Raw genomic sequence first — 20435 nt, forward strand, 5'->3', positions numbered from 1 at the left:
AAACAGGGTCCAGGCCCCCGCAAGAGTTAAACAGATACTTCCCCTGACGCAGCATCAAGAAAATCGCAGCAACACGACTAGGGGAGACATTGGTATGATCGCAGGTGGTGCGACCGATTGAAACTCCAATTGGGCCCGCAAATCTCAAACTCGCCGATTGGAAATCCACGTAGTTAGTTGTAGCCCGGAGCATGCACAAGTGACCCAAATCAACTTTAGACCTAAGGACTTAGAGGGGGTGGAAATACCCCATGATGATGCTCTAATCATTAAGGTTGTTATAGCTGATTATGGCATACACCGTACTTTTGTTACCATAGACAACTCGGTCAATATTATTTTCAGGAAGGTGTTCAAGAAACTGCAAATAGAAAAGAGCGAGCTCCAACCTATAATGATGCCTTTGTACGAGTTTACGAGCAATTAAGTTCAACCACTTGGACAAGTTAACCTAGCCATATCGTTGGGGGAGGAACCCTGATGAGGACGCATTAATCAACTTTCATCATGGTGGACGCGCTCTCGGCTTATAATGTAATCTTAGGTCGACCGGCCTTAAATGAGTTCTGAGTGTTTGTCTCGACTTTTTGTCAGAAAATCAAGTTTCCCGTAGTTGATCAGGTTGGGAAAGTCAAAGGAAACCAGCTAGTAGCACGTAAATGATATGTTGATATTGTCAAGACTGAAGCCTGAGTGGATTTGAGAATCCAACAAATAGGGGTGAATGTTACACACAAAACACCCTCGACACTCTATGAAGAAAATAAGGAGTTACAAATTCAACCAGGTCGGTCGGAGGCCACCACTCAAATAGTAGCTGACTTGGCCCCAGAACTCAAAACAAAGATTGTCGCATGCTTAACTCGTAATGATGATGTCTTCACCTGGATGCCCAAGGAAATCACATGTATATCATCAACGGTAATGGAACATGTGCTCCACGTTCGCCCGGAAGCCCGGCTTGTCAAACAAAGGAAGTGGGGTTTTAGAGTCGAGCGGGACAAAATCATCCGGGTAGAGGTAGACAAATTACTGGAGGAAGGATATATTCGAGAAGTATAGTTCCCATGTTGGTTGGGCAACATGGTCCTGGTATCCAAACCTGGGAACAAATGGCATGTCCCTAAGGACTATTATCTCTTACCACGCATCGATCAAGTGGTGGCTGCGAGTTGATATACATGCTAGATGTGTACCAAGGATATCATCAGGTCCAACTGGATGTATACCAGAGCTACCATCTAGTCCCAAGAGTGTAGTCAAGAATACTTACACTTTACCCCATCTAAATACTGATGCAGTAGCGACATGTTTTTGAACTTATAGATATGTCCTCGGGATCCGTGAACCCATTATATTCCCCGGTAGTAGGTGGTCGATAATGACGCGACAGAGGATCTTCCAAGATGTTAAGGCTGAAAGGAGAAATAGCTGAATTTCCTTATCAGCCTCTCATCAGTGCTTGCGGCCGGCCGGCGTCACGTGGAGGAGTATTCCTAGCGAGAGACTTTGCTAATCATGAGCCCTCAAGCTGCCTGATCCGATGTAGTCCTAAGCCCCCATTCGGCCTTGATGTTAGTTGGGATAAGTGGGGTTGTTCCACTTGAGTGGGAGGTACGGGCGGAGGGAGGTTCATTCGCTCCTGTGGCATCGTTGCTTGTGATTGTTGTATTGGATTTACTTGCTACTATTGCACTTGATTTACTTGGTGTTGCACTAAGGCATCTCTCATAGCATCTACAACAATTTTTGCCAGCTTCGTTTGCGTCAAAGTAAAATGTCCGGTCTCGTCCATGAATATCTCAGTTCATGTATAGAGTTTCCATAGACGGTGTTAATTTGATCCTGCTCTAAGACACTCGAGGTTGACTCACCGGTGCACTAGCAAGGGAGTTGACTACCACTGTAGTGATTACTCTTGGAAATGCCTAAATGGTGGAGAAGAGAATAGAAGAAATAGAAGAAAATTAAAAGATTGAATTCAGACCTCTTTCCTTTTCTTATTACTATCTTTTTATAGATTTCCCTCATACCCTTCATTTTCTCTTCATTTACTGATGTTGTATTTATCATAAGGGATCTTCGTTTTATCTTCTTCCGAGTTTTTAATGAGGCTATTATTGAAACCATGGTAAATGAGGAAGACTATCATCTTGCTTCTTCTGGTTGTTCCTTTTTCACACATTTAAGGTCAAATGATGAGCTTTTTAATGTGGGCGGTGCTAAGCATTTAATGTAGGTGGCACTGATCCATTAAGGTGTAAATGAACATTGTCAAGCAGTGGTTCGACTATCTTCATATGTCGAGTGATGACTCGGCTACTCGAGGCAATGGAACACTGTAGGAGCTCCGAGCGGTGACTTAGCTACTCGTGCCTTGTGGAAATGGAACACGGTAGGAGCTCCGAGCGGTGACTCGGCGCCTGAGATGCTGGACCCTGAGCTATGACTCGGCTAATTGTAACTCGTTCGGGACTTCCTTTATATTGATCTTGACTAAGATTGCCATCTCACCTGTTATGTTGACTCTTTCACTCCACGCGGCACCCTCTGTGGACCACCACATCAACTTTCATTTAGCCAACCTATAAAGATGAAAGAAGAAAAAAATGAAAAAGACACCCTTTAATTTAAAAAAAAGGGATTGGAAGGGTGTCAGCTGACAAGTTTACATGAAGTACCCACACAATGTTGTTCTCCTTCTCTGCTCTTCTTAAGAGAATGGTTGCCGCCCCTACATGTGTGCGACTAGTTATCGCTACTCCAACTGTCTCGAACAATTGAAGAAGGCACACACAAAGACTACTTTGGTGGTCGAAGACCAGATCCATGATCCTACGAGGAGGAAGTCTGAAGTAACTGAGCTAGCATGCCAACTGTCCCGTGGCCAGGTGAAGGGATGGACGGTGGTGGAACCGGCACGCAAATATCTCAACAAGAAGAGCAGAAGAGGAACTCAAGACGAGTGCTCATTTTCAAGAAACTACAAGAAGCTCCGGAAACATGTGCACTTGTCTCACCCTCACGCAAAGCCCCCAGTTGTGGATCCAGTAACTGACAGTAAATGGAGAAATATAGAGTACCAGCGGTAACGGGCAAATTTGATCAGCACGATAAGGTCTTCCATGCCTAGATCAGTGATACTGGGGGACTATGTGATAGAAATGGGCGTCGATGATTCAAATTCCAATCTTTCTGATTTACATAATGATTTATTTAGTGTTGCTAGCAGGACAAGGGATCGTCAGAATATCTTTAGCGCATTCCTCCACCAAGAGGCTAGAAGGAGAGTCAAGGAAGGGTATGCTCTTTGTCAATCAAACCTCTAATGGTAAGGAGAAGGAGGAGGCGGTGAAAACCCTTAAGCAGCTGATCAAACTTCTGATGACAATGCAAATGAAAAACAAGCAAGACTATATCGTAGCTTAGTTATTTCTTAAACTGATCTTTTGATCTTCTTCTTAATCCGCTACCTTAGCGGCCCCCCTAGTGCCGGCCCCACGGATATGGAGGGAGGTTCATGCAGGTACACAGGCCATAGGCGCATGGCGGTGATCTTTTGATCTTCTGTTTCCATGAATACTTGTCTGATGGTGTAGATATCAATGACGTTCATTAAATCTATATTGTTGCATTTATTTCGTCGTACAAATTCTAAATTCTCTGATGCGATTTTGTTCATATTGTGAATCGAGATAAATATGACAGAATTTTGTTGGTTATGAAAAAGAAGAGTTTGTGGATTGTTCATGTTTGTTCGTCGTCTGTCTTATTTGTTCAAGCATTTTAAGATAATTAAATTTGTATCAGATTGTTTTTGGGCAAAAAATAAAAATCTTCCCTTTTCCAAAAATAAAAATAAAATAAAAGGGCTACCTTCAATGATTTTATTCCAAAAAAGCCACTTGACATTTTGTTAAAAAATAAAAAAATAATAAAGAAACGCAGAGATGAACGTAATCAGATTTCATATCGGAGTCACACAGACGAGTAATATGTGCAGGCTAATGCAACAAGTATAAATAACTACAATATGCAATGACATTAGCCGAAGAACTCAGAGATCAAAACCAAATAATTACCCCTCTTCTCCAAACTCCTTTGTGAATTTCTCATGGATTTCTAGGTCTGCTTTGCTAACTGTCGGTCTCTGCCGCGCCAGCACCTTATCGAAATCTGTCCTCGCGATTGGAGGTGGAAGGATCTGTTCGAACACTTGAATTTTTTTAATTATTTTTTAAAAGAATGACAATTCGACAAAGTTTCAAAAGGCACCTTATCAGCGAGACCCTTCGCGGCCAGATCCTGCAATGTGGTTTGAACAGCACCGGATTGTCTTGGCCCGCATGGCAACCACATACCTTCACTGGTCTTGTAGAAATGCATAGCGTCTTGAGCTTTTCGAACTGGTTCGAACAGCACGTCCTTAACCTGTTTGATCAAAAGCACAAAAATAAAGCAAAATATTAGTCACTCCGCACACTATAGCCTCCTTAGATGTTGAAGGTCACTTACACAAACAGCAATATCTGAGCCGGAAAATCCTTCTGTGTGGCGAGCTAAGTTCTCGAAATCGCGTTCACTCAAGTTATGAGGGGTGTCTCCCAAGTGTACCTGTTATAAGAATGTCTATATTTAGTATGATAGATAACAAGATGTGGAATCAGAGATTAAAGGAACTCCAATCAATACCTTAAACATGTGCTGCCTGGCTTTTTGATCAGGAAGAGGAATATAAATTCGCTTATCAAAACGCCGCCGGATTGCCTACGCTTGCAATTATAGTCAATAAAAGGTTATAGGGGTTAGGAACTTTCTAAAGGCAAGCGCGAACAAGAAACTACGAATATTTTTATTCTTTCTACACCAATAACCTGATCCAGTGCATATGGCGTGTTTGTGGCAGCAAGAACAAGAACTTTCTGATCATTGTTTCCTACACCCTGCAAAGTTCAAATCATTCAATGCAGAAGTCACAAAGGTAAGTTACACAAGCAGCTAATTGTTCGGCTTCAATTGGTCTTCTAGTGCCAAAAAAAACTAGTTTTATGCAACTACAGCTGAAAATAGCATGTGAGTCACTACCTCTGGACTGGTTCCTCTTGCTAACAAGGCAGTTGAAACACTTCAACTGGACAATACATAAAATCCTATCAGTTGAGAGTAATCTCCGAGTTTGTGCCCCTTTGATTGGCACAATAAACAAGTAGGTCAGTATCTATGCTATTCCAGATATTGAACTGGCGTGATTTTTTAACTAATGGAAATAAGATTTGGATATCATAATCCAGGTTCCTTTAAGCTCAATAGAGCTAGAGCAGTGGTTTCCCCACCTCACAAGTTGAAAAAGAGAGCATGAACCCTAGCTACAGATGGGAGATTCTTTATGCATACATTTTAATTATCACTTTTCCCTAGGAAAAAAAAAGAGCATACAACACCCCCTCCTTTCCTCGAAACAAAAGAACCACACAGAACCAGAAAAGATAACCCAATGACCTAATATTTTGGGTCATACATAAGTTAGTATAACATAAGACTCACAAAAAAAAAAAAGTGCACATCCTATTGTCAAAATTACCTGCATTTGCACAAGAAGTTCTGTCTTAATTCTTCTTGATGCTTCACTTTCATTGCCCTCTCCACGTTGGCCACACAGAGAATCAATTTCATCGATAAAGATTATTGAAGGTGCATTTTCACGAGCCATTTGGAAGAGGTTGGAAACTAGTTTTTCACTTTCACCCATCCACTTTGATACTAGGTCTGAAGAAGATATACTGCAATAATTTCATCAAATTCAAACCTCCTTGTATCATTCATGTACTTGTTTTCTCAGTAAGTTTATGAGCATTCGCCCCAAAAGGAACAGAGAGTAGGAAAATAAACCAACAGCGATAATTGCAATACTAAAGTCTATATGTTCTTAAAAGCTATGTTCCTGAGCTATTTTTTTGACAACTACGTATTTGAAGCTTATTCTAGTAACAAAGTATAGATAAACAAGTGTGGTGTTATCACAAGTGTCATGCCTTTATTAATATTACTTGACGGCATATATTTTGTAATCCTTAATCTTTAATGTGACCTCAATCTGACATATTTTATACAATTTTTTATTTTTCATGATTGCTAACCGACCATTAGCCTTCCATATTTATTCACTACACAATTCTTCCTATCCCAATAATTTTAAAATAATTCACCACCAGCCATTTTTGTATCTATCTGTGATTTATCTATCATGTTTGTATTCATTCTTAATATAATGCTATAAATCATTTCTGCATGTCACGTAAAGCATGGTGAACTTGAGAAAAAATATTTTATTCTGGTAAAAATAGCTTTCCAAATATTTGGTTGAAAATACAATTGAAATTATGGAGAAAAAAATAATGCCCACACTTTGTTAACATTACTTTGTTTTTAGCATGGAGAGTATTTTCTTATTGATTTACATTTTTATAACTAATAATTTAAGTTGATGAAAAATATGTTAACCTGCACTGACTGACTTTAGAAGTAATATAAACATCGTTTGATGTAATTTTTTTTTCATCGCACCTATAACTAAGTATATTTGTTCTTCAGTATTGATAATTTCAGTTTTTATGTGCAAATTGTCAATCAATATTTTAGTAATCTTTTCACTATTCAGTGCACAAAGTGAGGGGTTTTTTTGTTTAAAATCAATGTTATCTTCAAATATATCTTGATTGGTAAAACAGGATTACTTTCCAAGGATTACTTCGACTCACTAATCACTTGTTTCCAGTGTAGCTAACAGTCATTTTGCTTCTTTCTTGAGAATACAAACATTAATTCCTAGACACTTACGCTATGAACAATGCACCACCAAAAATTACACGAAGGTTGCAGAAGAAGAAGCAAAAAGAACTTCAGCCAGTTTTGCCCCATGAGGTTCTAACAAACTGTTGATTAAAACATCTTCATATAACACAAATAATATGGTCATCTTGGAAAGTTAATTCTACAACAATTATTAAATAAATTAATCGACATCCAAAAGCAATAGCCAAAGAGATCAAAGAATGGTATAAGGAGCATCAAACATATTAAAAACCATCTGTAGGAGGATATTCCCATGAAACTTTCAAGCTTATATGTTGCTGGTTGTGCAGAAAGTGAAAAAAACCAATCAATATACCCATGGATAATCCAATCCTGGAGGCCCGAAAGACTTCATTATCAATTAGAAAAGCCTAAGCTCAATTTTTCCTATTTAGTTACTATCCATATTGAGGACATAGTGGTACTCTCAACCAGTTCATGGAATCAACCAACTTAAATCAAGGAGGAAAGATAACAAATTGATGAGGCAGTTAGAAATCTTAAGTTTAACATTAATGGACTACAGAACAAGTTTCAATACTTGGCGTGAAAAGTAGATTCATGGGACACTCCAAAGTCCAAATCACTAAAACATGCGACGAGGTTAATAACAAATAGATTCTAGCAAGGTTTTTTTTGTAGTTAGCTTGAGTGAAATGCACTTGATGAGGATGACGAGCCTTTGGATGAGGAGAAATTTTGATACTTGGGCTGGCCTCAAAATGAGCTGACAGTGGTATTTAGCATACAGAATCATAATATAGCCAACAAGAACCAAAAACACATAATATCTCTAAACAGTGATCGCCTGAATTGGCAAAACACTGCCAGCAACCATACTATTAAGCAACATTCACTTCACCCAGATGATGAAAAACCAAATAGTAAACATAAGTCCAAATAAACAAATTTTAGAAGTTGAAAAACAAATTCTAGAAGATTGGTAATAAACTAAAATTTGTTTAATACAAAAAGTTCATACCATAGAATAGATTTGCAATGAGAGACAACATACACACACACACCCCCAAAAAAAAACTACCTCTAAAGAATGATCAGGAAATGTATGATAAGGCTTGATATGATTAAGAGTAAAAAATATAATTATAAGTTTGATCAACAGATTTGTGGATTGAAAATTAACCTAAAGAAGGTTGATTCTGCCTCTGTAGCAACAGCCTTTGCCAAATATGACTTTCCAGTTCCAGGTGGACCATATAAAAGAAATGCCCTCCATGGCCTTCGCTTGCCTACAGTTCACAAAAGATAATTTACTTTTGGACAGATCTATAGTTTAAAATGATAAAGAATGGCTTCTACTAACCCAGCACATATGAAAAAGAGAAGTTCATATTTGTGTATGTAAAAAAAATCTAATAACTTGAAATAACCCAACAACAAGAAGGAACCAAAATAGCCAAGTACAATGGAAAGTAAATCATTATTACATATCCAAGGGATCCTTTGTTGAGTTTGCTATATTGGTCATGATGGAAAATAATACCAGATAATTCTTCTATAGGAGCTATGTATTTTAGAATGGCAGGCCCTCGTCCTGAATTCACTGATTGAACATATCAAGTATTTAAACTTCACATAAAGAAAAACACCCAAAATTCTAGGTTTAAGGATTATAAGCTTGTGAGTTTTAACAAGCCTATCATGCACTTAAAAATTATCAAAGATATTGTATACTATTTATGGTAGTAATAAATCTATCCTCCATTAACTTTCCTTCCATTTCCTGTTAAGTGGATGACATGTGAAAATACCAATTCAACAATTTAAGCCATATTGCCACTTAAATAATATATCTCTACATATACCAAAATTTAACAACAATAATATAAAAGGTGAATTATTTCACAATAATGGATGGCAATAGGTACTACATCAGTGGCATGCAAATTGATGTCTCACAACTGAATGGCACAGCAATTTAGGCATTCAACACCAGTAATAAATTCAACATCTCAAAACAACTAATTCAACATTTCATAAATAATATGTCTAAAGTGAAAGTCAAGCTTCAATAAGATGTGCCCAATAAAATCATAATGATCCAAGTAAGCAATCCCAAACTCATCCTATACCTGTGACGAATATCCACCATTTTACCAAATGCATTCCATATCTAATGAGTACTCAACTAAGTCGAGGCTTTGGTTGATGAACTAGGATTTTGACATGTCATCCACTTAACAGGGAATGAATGGAAAATTAATGAAGAATAAATTTTAACTTAATTTAGATATAAGATAGATTAGATAATTTTTTAAAACTTGAACGAACATGATAGATTTAGTAATTATCCCTAATAAGTAATGGTTCAATAAGGTCTTTAATTTTTCATATTATGTTGTTAACAAAAGTTGCATGGATAATTCACATCCTTCCATAATTACTAGTTTCAAGTATATGGCCTTACAGTGAACCAACTATCTGGATCTTTCCGCATCACTCAATTTTCTAGTGCAAAATCCCTAGATAATAGAAGGAATCCTGCAACTCTGCTTTTCCCCAATATATATATATATATATATATATATATATACACATATATACACCATTCATTGCCCCATTGATCCTGACTAACTTGCATTACCTCACGGCAACTGTATATCTGGATAGTGGTTTCTCCCTATCAGGACAAGGAGACAAGAAGCAATGATGTGGAAATTTCAGTTCTGTACAGATTATAGCCCTCGCAATGAATTTCAATCATAGAACATATCAAGGAGAGAAAATGCAATGATGCGCAAGTTTCAGTTGTCTTTTTGATGAACTAATCTTCCAAACATAGAACACATTATTTTCCAAGAAAGTACCTTTCTTTTCCTCCCTTTCTCTTTAATCATCTCCTAAAACTTAAGCCAAATGAGTTCTTCAACCACCCCTACTAAACATTTTGGTCTCTTTTTTACTCTTTAATTCTCTCAATTAAACCCATAAAGAATTATATATTTATGCCTTCCTATACTCTCTTCACATTCTGGATCAAGAGAGACATTAAAACCTACATTCGTAGCCATTTTAGTTCTTAATTCAGAGGATTTTCTCAGAAAATTCAATCATGTTTCAAAGTGTTGGACTAATTCAGTTTCGTTTTTTTTTAATAATTAGATGTAGGTAATATCTTCGAGCCAGCTAGACAGTGCAGCTTGGATACTGCATTAACAAAAGAACCTAACGAAGTCAGGAAAAAGCCGAACATGTCAAAATTGTTATTTGAAGACCAATTCACGTATTTGGATTTCAATGCGAATTGTTGGGGCACTCTAACCATAAAAAAATGATCAAGTTAGAATTCAATGAACAAAAGGTCGTCTAATGAAGTTTTTGATAGAGAAAAACCAGTGAAGAACTGAGGAAACTTGACGGGTAGGATCACGGCCTCCTGCAAGGCCTGCTTGGCACTCTCTAGCCCCGCAACATCATTCCACTTAACGTTAGGCTTCTCCGTGATGATTGCGGAAGTAAGCCCCGCCCGGAGCTTAGCCTGATCGGGATCCTCTCCGCCACCGTCTCCATCCTTGGGCTTCGTCTTGGGCCTCGTGGCAACGGCCGCGTCCCCGTTGGCAGCGGGACCTGAGCTGCCACCGTCATCGATCACGGCGCGGATCTCCTCCGCGCGGCGGAGGTATTCGGTGAACTTCTGGGTGATCGCCTCCTTGATCTTCGGGTTCTTCTCGTACTTGAGGTGGGTGCGGAAGTACTCGAGGGCGTTCATGTAAAGGGGGAAAGCCTTGACGTAGTTCCCGGCATTGTCCTCCTGCACCGCCTGCTTCACGTACTCGATCGCCTGCTCCTTGAAATTGCTATACATCGCAATCCCAAACCAGACCGGAAAACACGCGAGGAGAAGGGATTCGAAGAACCCAAGAGCTGCTGGATTCCAAAATCCCTCAGGCGATTGGCCGATCACCAGCGAAATCAGTCGATTCGAGATGGAATTCGAAAGGAAACCGAGGAAGGAGGGGATCGAGGATCACTGATCGATCCCCGGAGCCCTCGACGACGACTTGGGGAACACGCATCCGATTTCTCGAGGAAACAAAGAAACGGAGGAGAGACCGAGTCGTGGCTGGCTGCGGATCGGATCAGAAATCGTTTTTCGTTTGTTTGTTTTTAACGTTTTATCAAGATTTTTGCTTTTTTTTAATAAATGTCCCTTTAATTACTATAATCGTTTCATTTTTGCTTTTTCTGCTATTATCATTTTATTTATATAAATATCAGTAATTTACCTTTTATTACTTGTGATTAGGTGAATAATAATGCTCCTAAGAATATAAATTAAAGAGTGAAAATACAATATTATCAGTAAAAGTAAAATTATAGAATATTTTAACAACATTAAGTAAAAAAATAAAAATAATAAAAGAAATTTTAAAATATCTATTTTTAAATTTGAATAAATCCTTTTTCTTTAGTCAACTTAAACATGTTTTTCTTGCTTGCCTCTAAAGGGCTTTAATTCACATTGAATTGTATTTGTTCGTTAGGAGTGAAGGACTCTAGAAACAATAGGAGTTCGCATAAAACGAGCTTGATAGGGCGCAAGAAATGAGCTTGACCTTGATAGGAGTTCGCTAGCTGAATGCCTTGACCTCGTCAATGACGAAGTCAGGATCTTTAACTACCCTGGACTATCAAGTATAACTACCCTGGACTAAACTTGATAGGAGTTCACTAGCTGAATGCCCTGACCTTGTCAATGACGTAGCCAGAATCTTTAACTACCTTGGACTAAACTTACGGTGGCAACTGTAACTGAGAAAAAGGTTGCAAGATCTATCGATTTATAATACCAAGTATCCAGTTGTTGGGTAGGATCTTCAACTGCCCTGGGCAAAACTTGCTGCAGAGGCTGTAACTAAGAAAAAGATTGCAAAATCTATCGGCTTAAGATATTAGGTATCCAATTGCTGGGCTAGCACTGGCTACGCCCTTAGACCTCGTGACACTCAGGAAGCATTCCGCTAACGACTTCCCACTTGGGAGCATTCGGTTAATAACTTTCCCACTACGGCTAGGAAAGCACCCGAACTACTTGAACCTTGCGGCACTCAGCGCTTGAGTAGCAATCTTCCTACTCAGGAACACCACTTGGATAATTCAACAGATCAGCTTAACCAACTAAGACGGACCGTTTAAAATTATCACTTTAAGTCATCTCGACATATACGTCTGATTTCGATTGTAATTTCCGTAAATATCTATAAGATTGTGGAATATTTTCAAACAGAAAATTCATCATCTACCGCCAAGCTCAAGCTCCAACTCACATGGACCGGAAGGCCTTCTCGATCGCAAGACATGTAAACAAGATTTTTCATCAAGAACTGGCAAATTAATACAATCACCAAGTATTGACAAGTTTATTCTAATAATACAGTGTATTAACATGCCAGTTTTGCACTAATGACAAGGCCATGAAGTACCAGTAAGCAATGAGATTGCCTAATAAAGTTCTTAAGTTCATACCTTCCTCCAGATCCTCTACAAGCCAAATGACAGTGATCATGGTGCTCCGGAGGCGCTGCCATCTCCGGGAGCAGCCGCTACTTCGGGAACTAGAGACGCAGAACCAACCCCCTGATGTTGCTGGAGCAACACCGGCTGGGAAGTGGCCTGAGAGTAGCGCATCTGCTGATAAGGATAGTTGGCCATTGTTGCAGGGGGCTGAGACAGGTGTGGATGCTGCATAACATGAAACCCTGCTCCTCCGTAAGGATGGGGGCTTTGATTGGCTGCGACATGGATCAATTGAGGTTGCGATGAAGAAGGCGCAGCTGATAATGTCGCCGAAGATGGTGAAGAACTTGGATCATTCAAGTCGGGCTGAACTGGTGCCAAATTGTAAGGTGAGGTATGATGGACAGGCACGTAGAACACCGGAATTGGGGGATTGAGTGGGTGAGCTTGCGGCATTTGCTGCAGCGAATGACCGGCGATCGGGTAATAGGAAGGCACAGGGAGAACAGAACCAGGTGCTGGCTGGTGTAGATAATGGGGATTGGCCGGTATGAACTGTAGCTGCTGTTGATGGAGATGGAGATTAGATTGTTGCTCTGGTTGAATCGCAGGTATTACATAAACTACTTGGTCAGAAGGTATCTTTGGATCGGAGTTTTGCATCGAGTGGATGGATCTAAACGAAGGGATCAAGATAATTTCACAATGATTTGGTAAAATTCAATAGTTGGAAGGGGGGAAAAATCATACCTTGATGCTGGATCAGAGGTGATGGTGTTGCTTTGAGTAGCGTTTGGAGGCTGCTTTGGATTTCGGAATCCGCGGAGATCGGAGTTGTTGCCGTCGGAGGTCCTCATGAGAGATGAAGAAATGGCGACCGGGAGAGGATCAAGACGGCGATCGGCGATGTGGTCGATTGTGGGAATGGGGATGGGTGGGAGATTGGAGAGAGATGGAGCGGAGGAGGTGGATCCGAAGGAAGAAGCCTTATCGAGCATTGGTGAATTGGGGACGGATTGGCTCTCCTGGCCATGGCGTCTGATCTTGCCGAAGGAGTCGGGACGGGGGAGGACGGGCCGCTCAGGTTCCAGCTGTCGGCCGTCGCGGTCGCCGTCGCTGCGGCGGAGCGAGTTGATGGAGGAATCCTCATCGTCTAGGGCAAGGAGTCGGGGGGTGTCCTCCACGCCCAGGCCGCCCATCGCGTTGTTGAGGGAGTCGACGAACCAAGTCTCCGACTCGGATCCATCGAGTGGCGGTCTGATGGGCGCCGAATCTGGTTTCGACGGGAAAAGAAACACACGAAGGCGGGCGGAGCGCGTCGAGCCACCTCCGCTGGAAGAAGAGGCCGGGGAGGTGGAGATGCGATCGAGCTCGTCGATCATGTTCTCGAGATCCTCATCAGTCGAAACGGAGATCAGCGAATCGAGGTCCTCGTTGGGGAGCTGGTACTTGAGAGCGAAGGTTGCGCCGCCGACGAGGTCGCGGGAGAGCTTGGCGGAGAGGTGGGCAAGGGAGGCGTAGCGGTCGATGGAGACCATGCGAGTCTCGCCGCCGATGTAGCAGAGAGATTTGTCGGCGAGGCGGGGGAGGATTTGGCCGCCGTAGCTGCACATGACGCGGAAGCGCGCAGAGGTGGCGGGATCGTCCCATGAGTCGCCGGCGCGAGAGCGGGGAGAGGATTCGACCGAATGGTATCCGGCGACGGAGGCACCCGCCGCCACCGATTCCATGGAGGGATTTGCTGCCGCGGCTATGGAATCAAATTCGGGGATTTGAAGAAGAAAGAAAGAACATACAAAAGGCTTTTTTTTAAACAAAAAAAAAAAGGGTAAATTCGATTTTATGACAATTTATTAATGTATTCCTAGTTCTATTCTGATTATGATATTAATTAATTAATTAATTATTCTCTTCATTTGTAAGTTAATCGGATCGGTTCGAAATCACCGTTGGAAACCATCGATGGTTTAGAATCATCAGGTCGATGGTTCCTAATAGGTCAATCTAATTTTAACCGTTCGTAACGATTTATGATTTCGAATCATTAGTTTACGATTTAGAGCCATCAATTCACGATTGGTATACGATTCATCATAATTTAAAATTATTATATTATTTATATATAAAATTATAATTTAATAAATGAATAAGTATTTTTTAAATTATTAAAAATAATAATATAATAAAAATAATATTAATTAGTTATTAAACAATTAACTAATCTATAAAAATATTATAATCAGTCTCACTATCAACAAATTAACTTTTAATATATATATTATATATTACGGACCATCTACCTCAACTCAAGAGGCCTCTAAAACAAAAACAAAAACACAACCACCGATTAAACGATTAATTTGTACCGAAATCAGGTCAACGGATACCCAATCCGTTAAATCGATTACGGCCCGTTCGGACCCAACCCGAGATAGGGTCTACTTCAACTAACATCAATGTCAATGGGCCATAGTGGCTCGATCACAGCGATTGCTAGTGGCAATCTGAAGACCAAGACGGAGACCGAGAAAGAGATGCATAGTAGCACGGTTAAGTAGTTGTTGCTTATCGCAAGGGGAAAATGAACAAGTTGCAAAGGTCGTCATGTGTGAGAGTTATTGTTATACAAGTAACTTCATACACATAAAGAACGCATCTAATCTCCTTCCTTGTCACAAGTTATTGTTATCTTTCCTTGTGAAATTGGACAACCGAGAAAGCCAACCTAATCTCTCGTCATCGACCGGTTTTATTACTCCCCCAAAAATTGACTTGAGAGAGAAGTACTCTCAAGTCTTCTCTTCGGTGGTCTCATCTCCCCTAGTATTGATAAGCATGATTTAAACTCTGTTAGGTGTAACTCGCTTGTGTCACAATGTCCCTTTTGATATTAAAGTGCGATTAGAAAGGGACCTTGATATTTTGATTTGGATTAGATGGGGCCTCTTGGTTTTTGACCTAGTATCAAAACACGAGAGAGAATTGAATTTTATTGAGTTAGTATTAAATTTTAAACGAGTTAATAAATATGTAAATGCATTTATTTATTAATTGTTCATAGAAGTTTTTTTGTAAACAACTTGTATCAAAGTTATTTACGACCATCTTATTTTTTATAACCCTAACCACTAATTGACTTAATCAAACCTTTTTATCACGAGGATTGAGAAATTTACCTTCTTATTAGCATTTTATTTATTTGTATAATTATTATTTTCATTACGTGTATATTTGACACAATCAATTGAACAAACACCAGCACAGTCAACTAATTGACTGAATCAGGCTATCCCCTCTCCCTCTCAAGTCTTAACAACATCACAGAACAAACGAAAATTGAGGAAAAAATAAAAGATACCTTTTGTTTTTTCTTTCTTTATTTATTATTAAAATAACACCGCATCTCATCTGAATCTATTTTTATTTTTAAAAATATATTAATTTTTGCTGTTTTATAGCAATTACGATATCAATAATTGCTATAAATGGTAACAACTACAATCTCGTAGTGACAACTACGGTCTTGTATGGTTACAATTATAATTGTATAGTAATTATGATCTCATAAGTTATAACTATTACAATATAGATGAATTAATTATACTATAACAACTATTTATAACTCCTCACGTTTCTAGTTAATTAGCAATAGATTATAAGCTTACCTCTCAGACCGTAAAAAATATTTAGAATGAACATAATTATTTCCTTTTACTATAATATAATATAATATAATATTAATACCAATGTTGATCAAAGTTAAATTATCTTATAACAACTATGATTCAAATTATTATAAATATAATATTCATCAGAGATAAAATATTAACAACATCAATATTTTTAAAAATAAAATTGGATTAGGTATGATAAGGTATTATTTTAATTGGATCAGATTTTAGCAGTATAAAAATTGTTTCACTCAGGAGAGTTGATAAAACAATGGAACCACTATATTGATCTTTCTAGTACTAAAGGTGGATCATGCATAAAGAGTTGCAAACCATCGCCTTATCGTGTGTTGTAATGCTTTGTACAAGGTATTAGTTAGCCGGTTAGTCATGATTTTAGGATACTTGTTGGACTTGACACAAGCAGCATTTGTGCAAGGACATTCTATAGGAGATAACATTAACCTAATCCAAGAACTACTAAGGAAGTATGCCCGTAAAAGAATCTCACCAAGATGTATGATTATAAGGTGAATTTGAAGAAGGTCTTTAACATGATTGATTGGGATTTCTTAGTTTGGTGGTCGTTGGTTTTGATTTTCCTCAATAGTACTGAGGGTGGATTAAAGAATGTATCAAGGTGGTCTCTTATTCTATATCGTTAAATGGTGGCCTTTGTAGATTTTTTAATGGACAACGTGTCTTGAGGCAAGGTGACCTTCTATCACCCATGCTCTTCGATTTATGCATTGAGGTAGTATCAAGAAGAATACATGATGCTTCCTTACTACCCTCTTTTCACCTCCACCCTATGTGCACAGAGATTGATATATATATCACCCACCTTATTTATGTTGATAACTTGATGTTATTCGTACGAGCAGATGAAACCTCTACCAAGGTGTTGGCAGACTGTTTGGAATAATTTGGGAATAAGGCGAGCTTTAGGACTAATCCATTGAAATCCTACGTGTATATGATAGGTATTGATGATAGAATGAAGAGTCTGACTACTCAACATTATGAGGTTCCAAGAAAGCACGTTTCTATTATGGTATTTGGGTATTCCACTTGCGGTGAAAAGGTTGCGAATTGTAAATTATGGGCTCTTAATTGATAATATCATAAGGAAGATAAAGGCTTGACCAAAACATACTCTATCTTATAGAGGGCATTTGGAGTTGATTAGATCAATTCTCCAAGGAGTGTTGTTCTATTGGCTCTTCTCATACTCCATCCCTAGTGGTGTTATTGAGAAGATCAAAAGTCTATGTTAAATGTTTGTGTAGTCCTCCAAGCACCCTCTTGTTGGTTGCTACTCGGAAAGCCTAGAGGTTCCACTGTACAAAAATTTTGTACAAAGGTCTGAACCTTTTCCTAGCTACCATGTGTTCTTTTAAATTAAATTTTGGATCGCCTGCGGAACTTAACACGTTTGATCCAAAACTTAATCTATTCGTTCTTTTAGGTTTTGACTTGGGTCTCCTGCGGAACTTAACACGTTCAACCCAACTCACCTTAAGTTATTAATTCCATTAAATATTAATTTCCATAATTGGTTCCCAGTACTGACGTGGCGAGGCACATGGCCTTCTTGGATATGGGAGCAACCACCACCGACTAGACAAAACCTTTTATGGAAAGCTAATATTTAATTTCCTAAAATAACTTTAGGTTAACCGAAAAGAACAATCAAATCACAAAGAAAAAGAAAACAAAAGAACACAACATCGAAAAACATATTCGAAATACTAGAATCGCATGCCTCTTGTATTTGGTATTATTTCCAAAAATAACTAGTATGATGCGGAAAGAAAAATTACTAGTTATACCTTTTAGAAAGACCTCTTGATCTTCTACCGTATTCCTCTTCTAACCTCGGACGTTGTGTGGGCAACGATCTTCCGAGATGAGAAACCACCAAAGCACCTTCTTCTCCTTTCTTCAAGTTTCGCCCAAGCACTATGCTTCCAAGAGATGAAGATCTCTTTCCACCAATCAAGCTCCAAGGGATGTAAGCTTTCTCTCCTTCTTCTCCAAGCTAAAATCCGGCCACCACTTGATCTTCAATGAGGAAGAGAGGTCCGGCCACAAGATGGAGAGAAGAGAAAGGAAGGAGGCCGGCCACACCAAGGAAGAAAAGAGGGAGAAAATAATAGAGGTTGTTCACCATGAAGCCTTCTCTACCCCCTCTTTTATAATCCTTGGTCTTGGCAAATAAGGAAATTTAATTAAAAACTTCCTTAATTCTTTTGTCATGAAAAGGAAAAATTTATTTTAATTAAAATAATTTTTCTTCTCACTTAAACATGGTCGGCCACTTATTTCCTCAAATCAATGAGAGTTTTAATTAAACAAGAATTAAAACTTCCTAATTTGTTTCCAGAAATTTATAAAAATTTCTCCAATAATTTTATCCCTTCATGATTGGTTTATAAAAAGGAAATTTAATAAATTAAAATATTTCTTTTAAACATGTGGATAAAAAGAAAGTTATCTCTAAAAATTAAAATCTCTTTTAATCTACAAATAAGGAAAGATATCAAATCTTTTCTTAATCTTTTGTAGAAACTTATAAAAGAGAATATTTAATTTTAAACTCTCTTTTAAATCATGAACATGATTAAAAAGGAAAGTTTTCTTAAAATTTAAAATCCTCCTTTAATCAACAAATAAGGAAAGATTTCAAATTTTAAACTCTCTTTTAAACATGTAGATGATTTACAAATAAGGAAAGTTTTACCAAAAAATTAAAACCATCCTTTTAAACTACAAATAAGGAAAGAGATTAATCTCTTCTCTTAATCTTTGTAGAAAGCTATAAAAGGAAATTTTTAATTTTTAAACTCTCTTTAAAATCATGATATCCACATAAGAAATAATTTTAATAAAATCCTTTTAATATTCTAGTGGCCGACCACCTAAGCTTGGGACCCAAGATTTGGCCGGCCTCTACAGCTCATCCACTTGGACTTGGCGGCCCTAGCTTGGGTTCCAAGCTAGCTTGGCCGGCCCCATTGGATGGGTAAGAAGGTGGGTACACGGTGGGTATAAATCTCTATATACTAGAGGCTACGATAGGGACCGAGAGGAGGAATTGGTTTTGGTCTCCCGATGAAATTAAGCATCCCGTGTTCGCCCGAACACACAACTTAATTTCATCAATAATAATTCATTCCACTAAAGAACTATTATTGAACTACGCACCAATCCCAAATTACATTTTGGGCTCCTTCTTATTATGAGTGTGTTAGTCTCCCTGTGTTTAAGATAACAATGTCCACTAATTAAGTAAGTTACGACAACTCACTTAATTAATATCTAGCTCAAGAGTAGTACCACTCAACTTCATCGTCATGTCGGACTAAGTCCACTGCAGGGTTTAACATGACAATCCTTATGAGCTCCTCTTGGGGACATTCTCAACCTAGATCACTAGGACACGCTTCCTTCTATAATCAACAACACACACTATAAGTGATATCATTTCCCAACTTATCGGGCTTATTGATTCATCGAACTAAATCTCACCCATTGATAAATTAAAGAAATAAATATCAAATATATGTGCTTGTTATTATATTAGGATTAAGAGCACACACTTCCATAATAACTGAGGTCTTTGTTTCTTTATAAAGTCAGTATAAAAGAAACGACCTCTAATGGTCCTACTCAATACACTCTAAGTGTACTAGTGTAATTATATAGTTAAGATAAACTAATACCTAATTACACTACGACCTTCCAATGGTTTGTTCCTTTCCATTATGGTCGTGAGCTACTGTTTATAATTTATAAGGTACTGATAACATGATCCTCTGTGTGTGACACCACACACCATGTTATCTACAATATAAATTAATTGAACAACTACATTTATCATAAATGTAGATATTTGACCAATGTGATTCTTATTTCTAGATAAATGTTTATACCAAAAGCTAGGCTTTTAGTATACACTCTAACAATCTCCCACTTATACTAAAAGACTAAGCTGCCATATCTGCTGCCATACATCTGATTTCCAACCCTTCAACATGTCCATCAAAAGCTCTCGCCTTAAGGACCTTAGTGAAAAGATCTATAGGTCATCATCTGATGCATTCTAGGCAGCAACAACTTCTCCTCGTTTATACGATTTCTCGTATTGGGTGGTACTTGCGCTCTATTGTGTTTACTTGCCTTTATAGACTTATGGTTTCTTCGAGTTTGCTACTGCACCAATATTATTACAATAAATTGTAATAATCTTTGGACAAACTAGAAATCATATCTAAGTCTATCTTGAGGTTATTGAGTCATTCAGCTTTTATGGCTACCTCAGAGGCTTGCCATATACTAAACTTCTATGGTGGAGTCCAGAAAAACACCTATGCTTATCACTCTTCCATAGTTATGACTTTACCTCCTAAAGTAAACACAAAACCCCGAGGT

At 38.5% G+C, this 20435-nt stretch overlaps 2 protein-coding genes and 1 pseudogene across 2 annotated transcripts; 1 reads left to right on the forward strand and 2 right to left on the reverse strand.

Moving 5' to 3' along the window:
- The first annotated feature begins 507 nt into the window (after nt 1–507).
- Nucleotides 508–3329, forward strand: LOC121972758 (annotated as a pseudogene).
- A 622-nt stretch (nt 3330–3951) lies between these two features.
- Nucleotides 3952–10956, reverse strand: LOC121970977 (protein SUPPRESSOR OF K(+) TRANSPORT GROWTH DEFECT 1-like). Its single transcript, XM_042522011.1, has 8 exons — nt 10207–10956; nt 7997–8102; nt 5582–5780; nt 4875–4943; nt 4693–4767; nt 4516–4614; nt 4276–4431; nt 3952–4204 (listed from the first exon to the last, which is right to left on the reverse strand). Exons 1-8 carry the CDS (start codon nt 10676–10678, stop codon nt 4079–4081), a joined length of 1302 nt encoding a protein of 433 aa, XP_042377945.1. The 5' UTR covers nt 10679–10956; the 3' UTR covers nt 3952–4078.
- A 1228-nt stretch (nt 10957–12184) lies between these two features.
- LOC121970978 (ataxin-2-like protein) lies at nt 12185–14154 on the reverse strand. The gene is made up of 2 exons (XM_042522012.1): nt 13081–14154; nt 12185–13006 (listed from the first exon to the last, which is right to left on the reverse strand). The coding sequence occupies exons 1-2, from the start codon at nt 14058–14060 to the stop codon at nt 12376–12378; spliced, it is 1611 nt and encodes a 536-aa protein (XP_042377946.1). The 5' UTR covers nt 14061–14154; the 3' UTR covers nt 12185–12375.
- Nucleotides 14155–20435: the final 6281 nt, after the last annotated feature.

Source organism: Zingiber officinale, chromosome 4A, assembly GCF_018446385.1.
Source record: "Zingiber officinale cultivar Zhangliang chromosome 4A, Zo_v1.1, whole genome shotgun sequence".
NCBI lineage: Eukaryota > Viridiplantae > Streptophyta > Magnoliopsida > Zingiberales > Zingiberaceae > Zingiber > Zingiber officinale.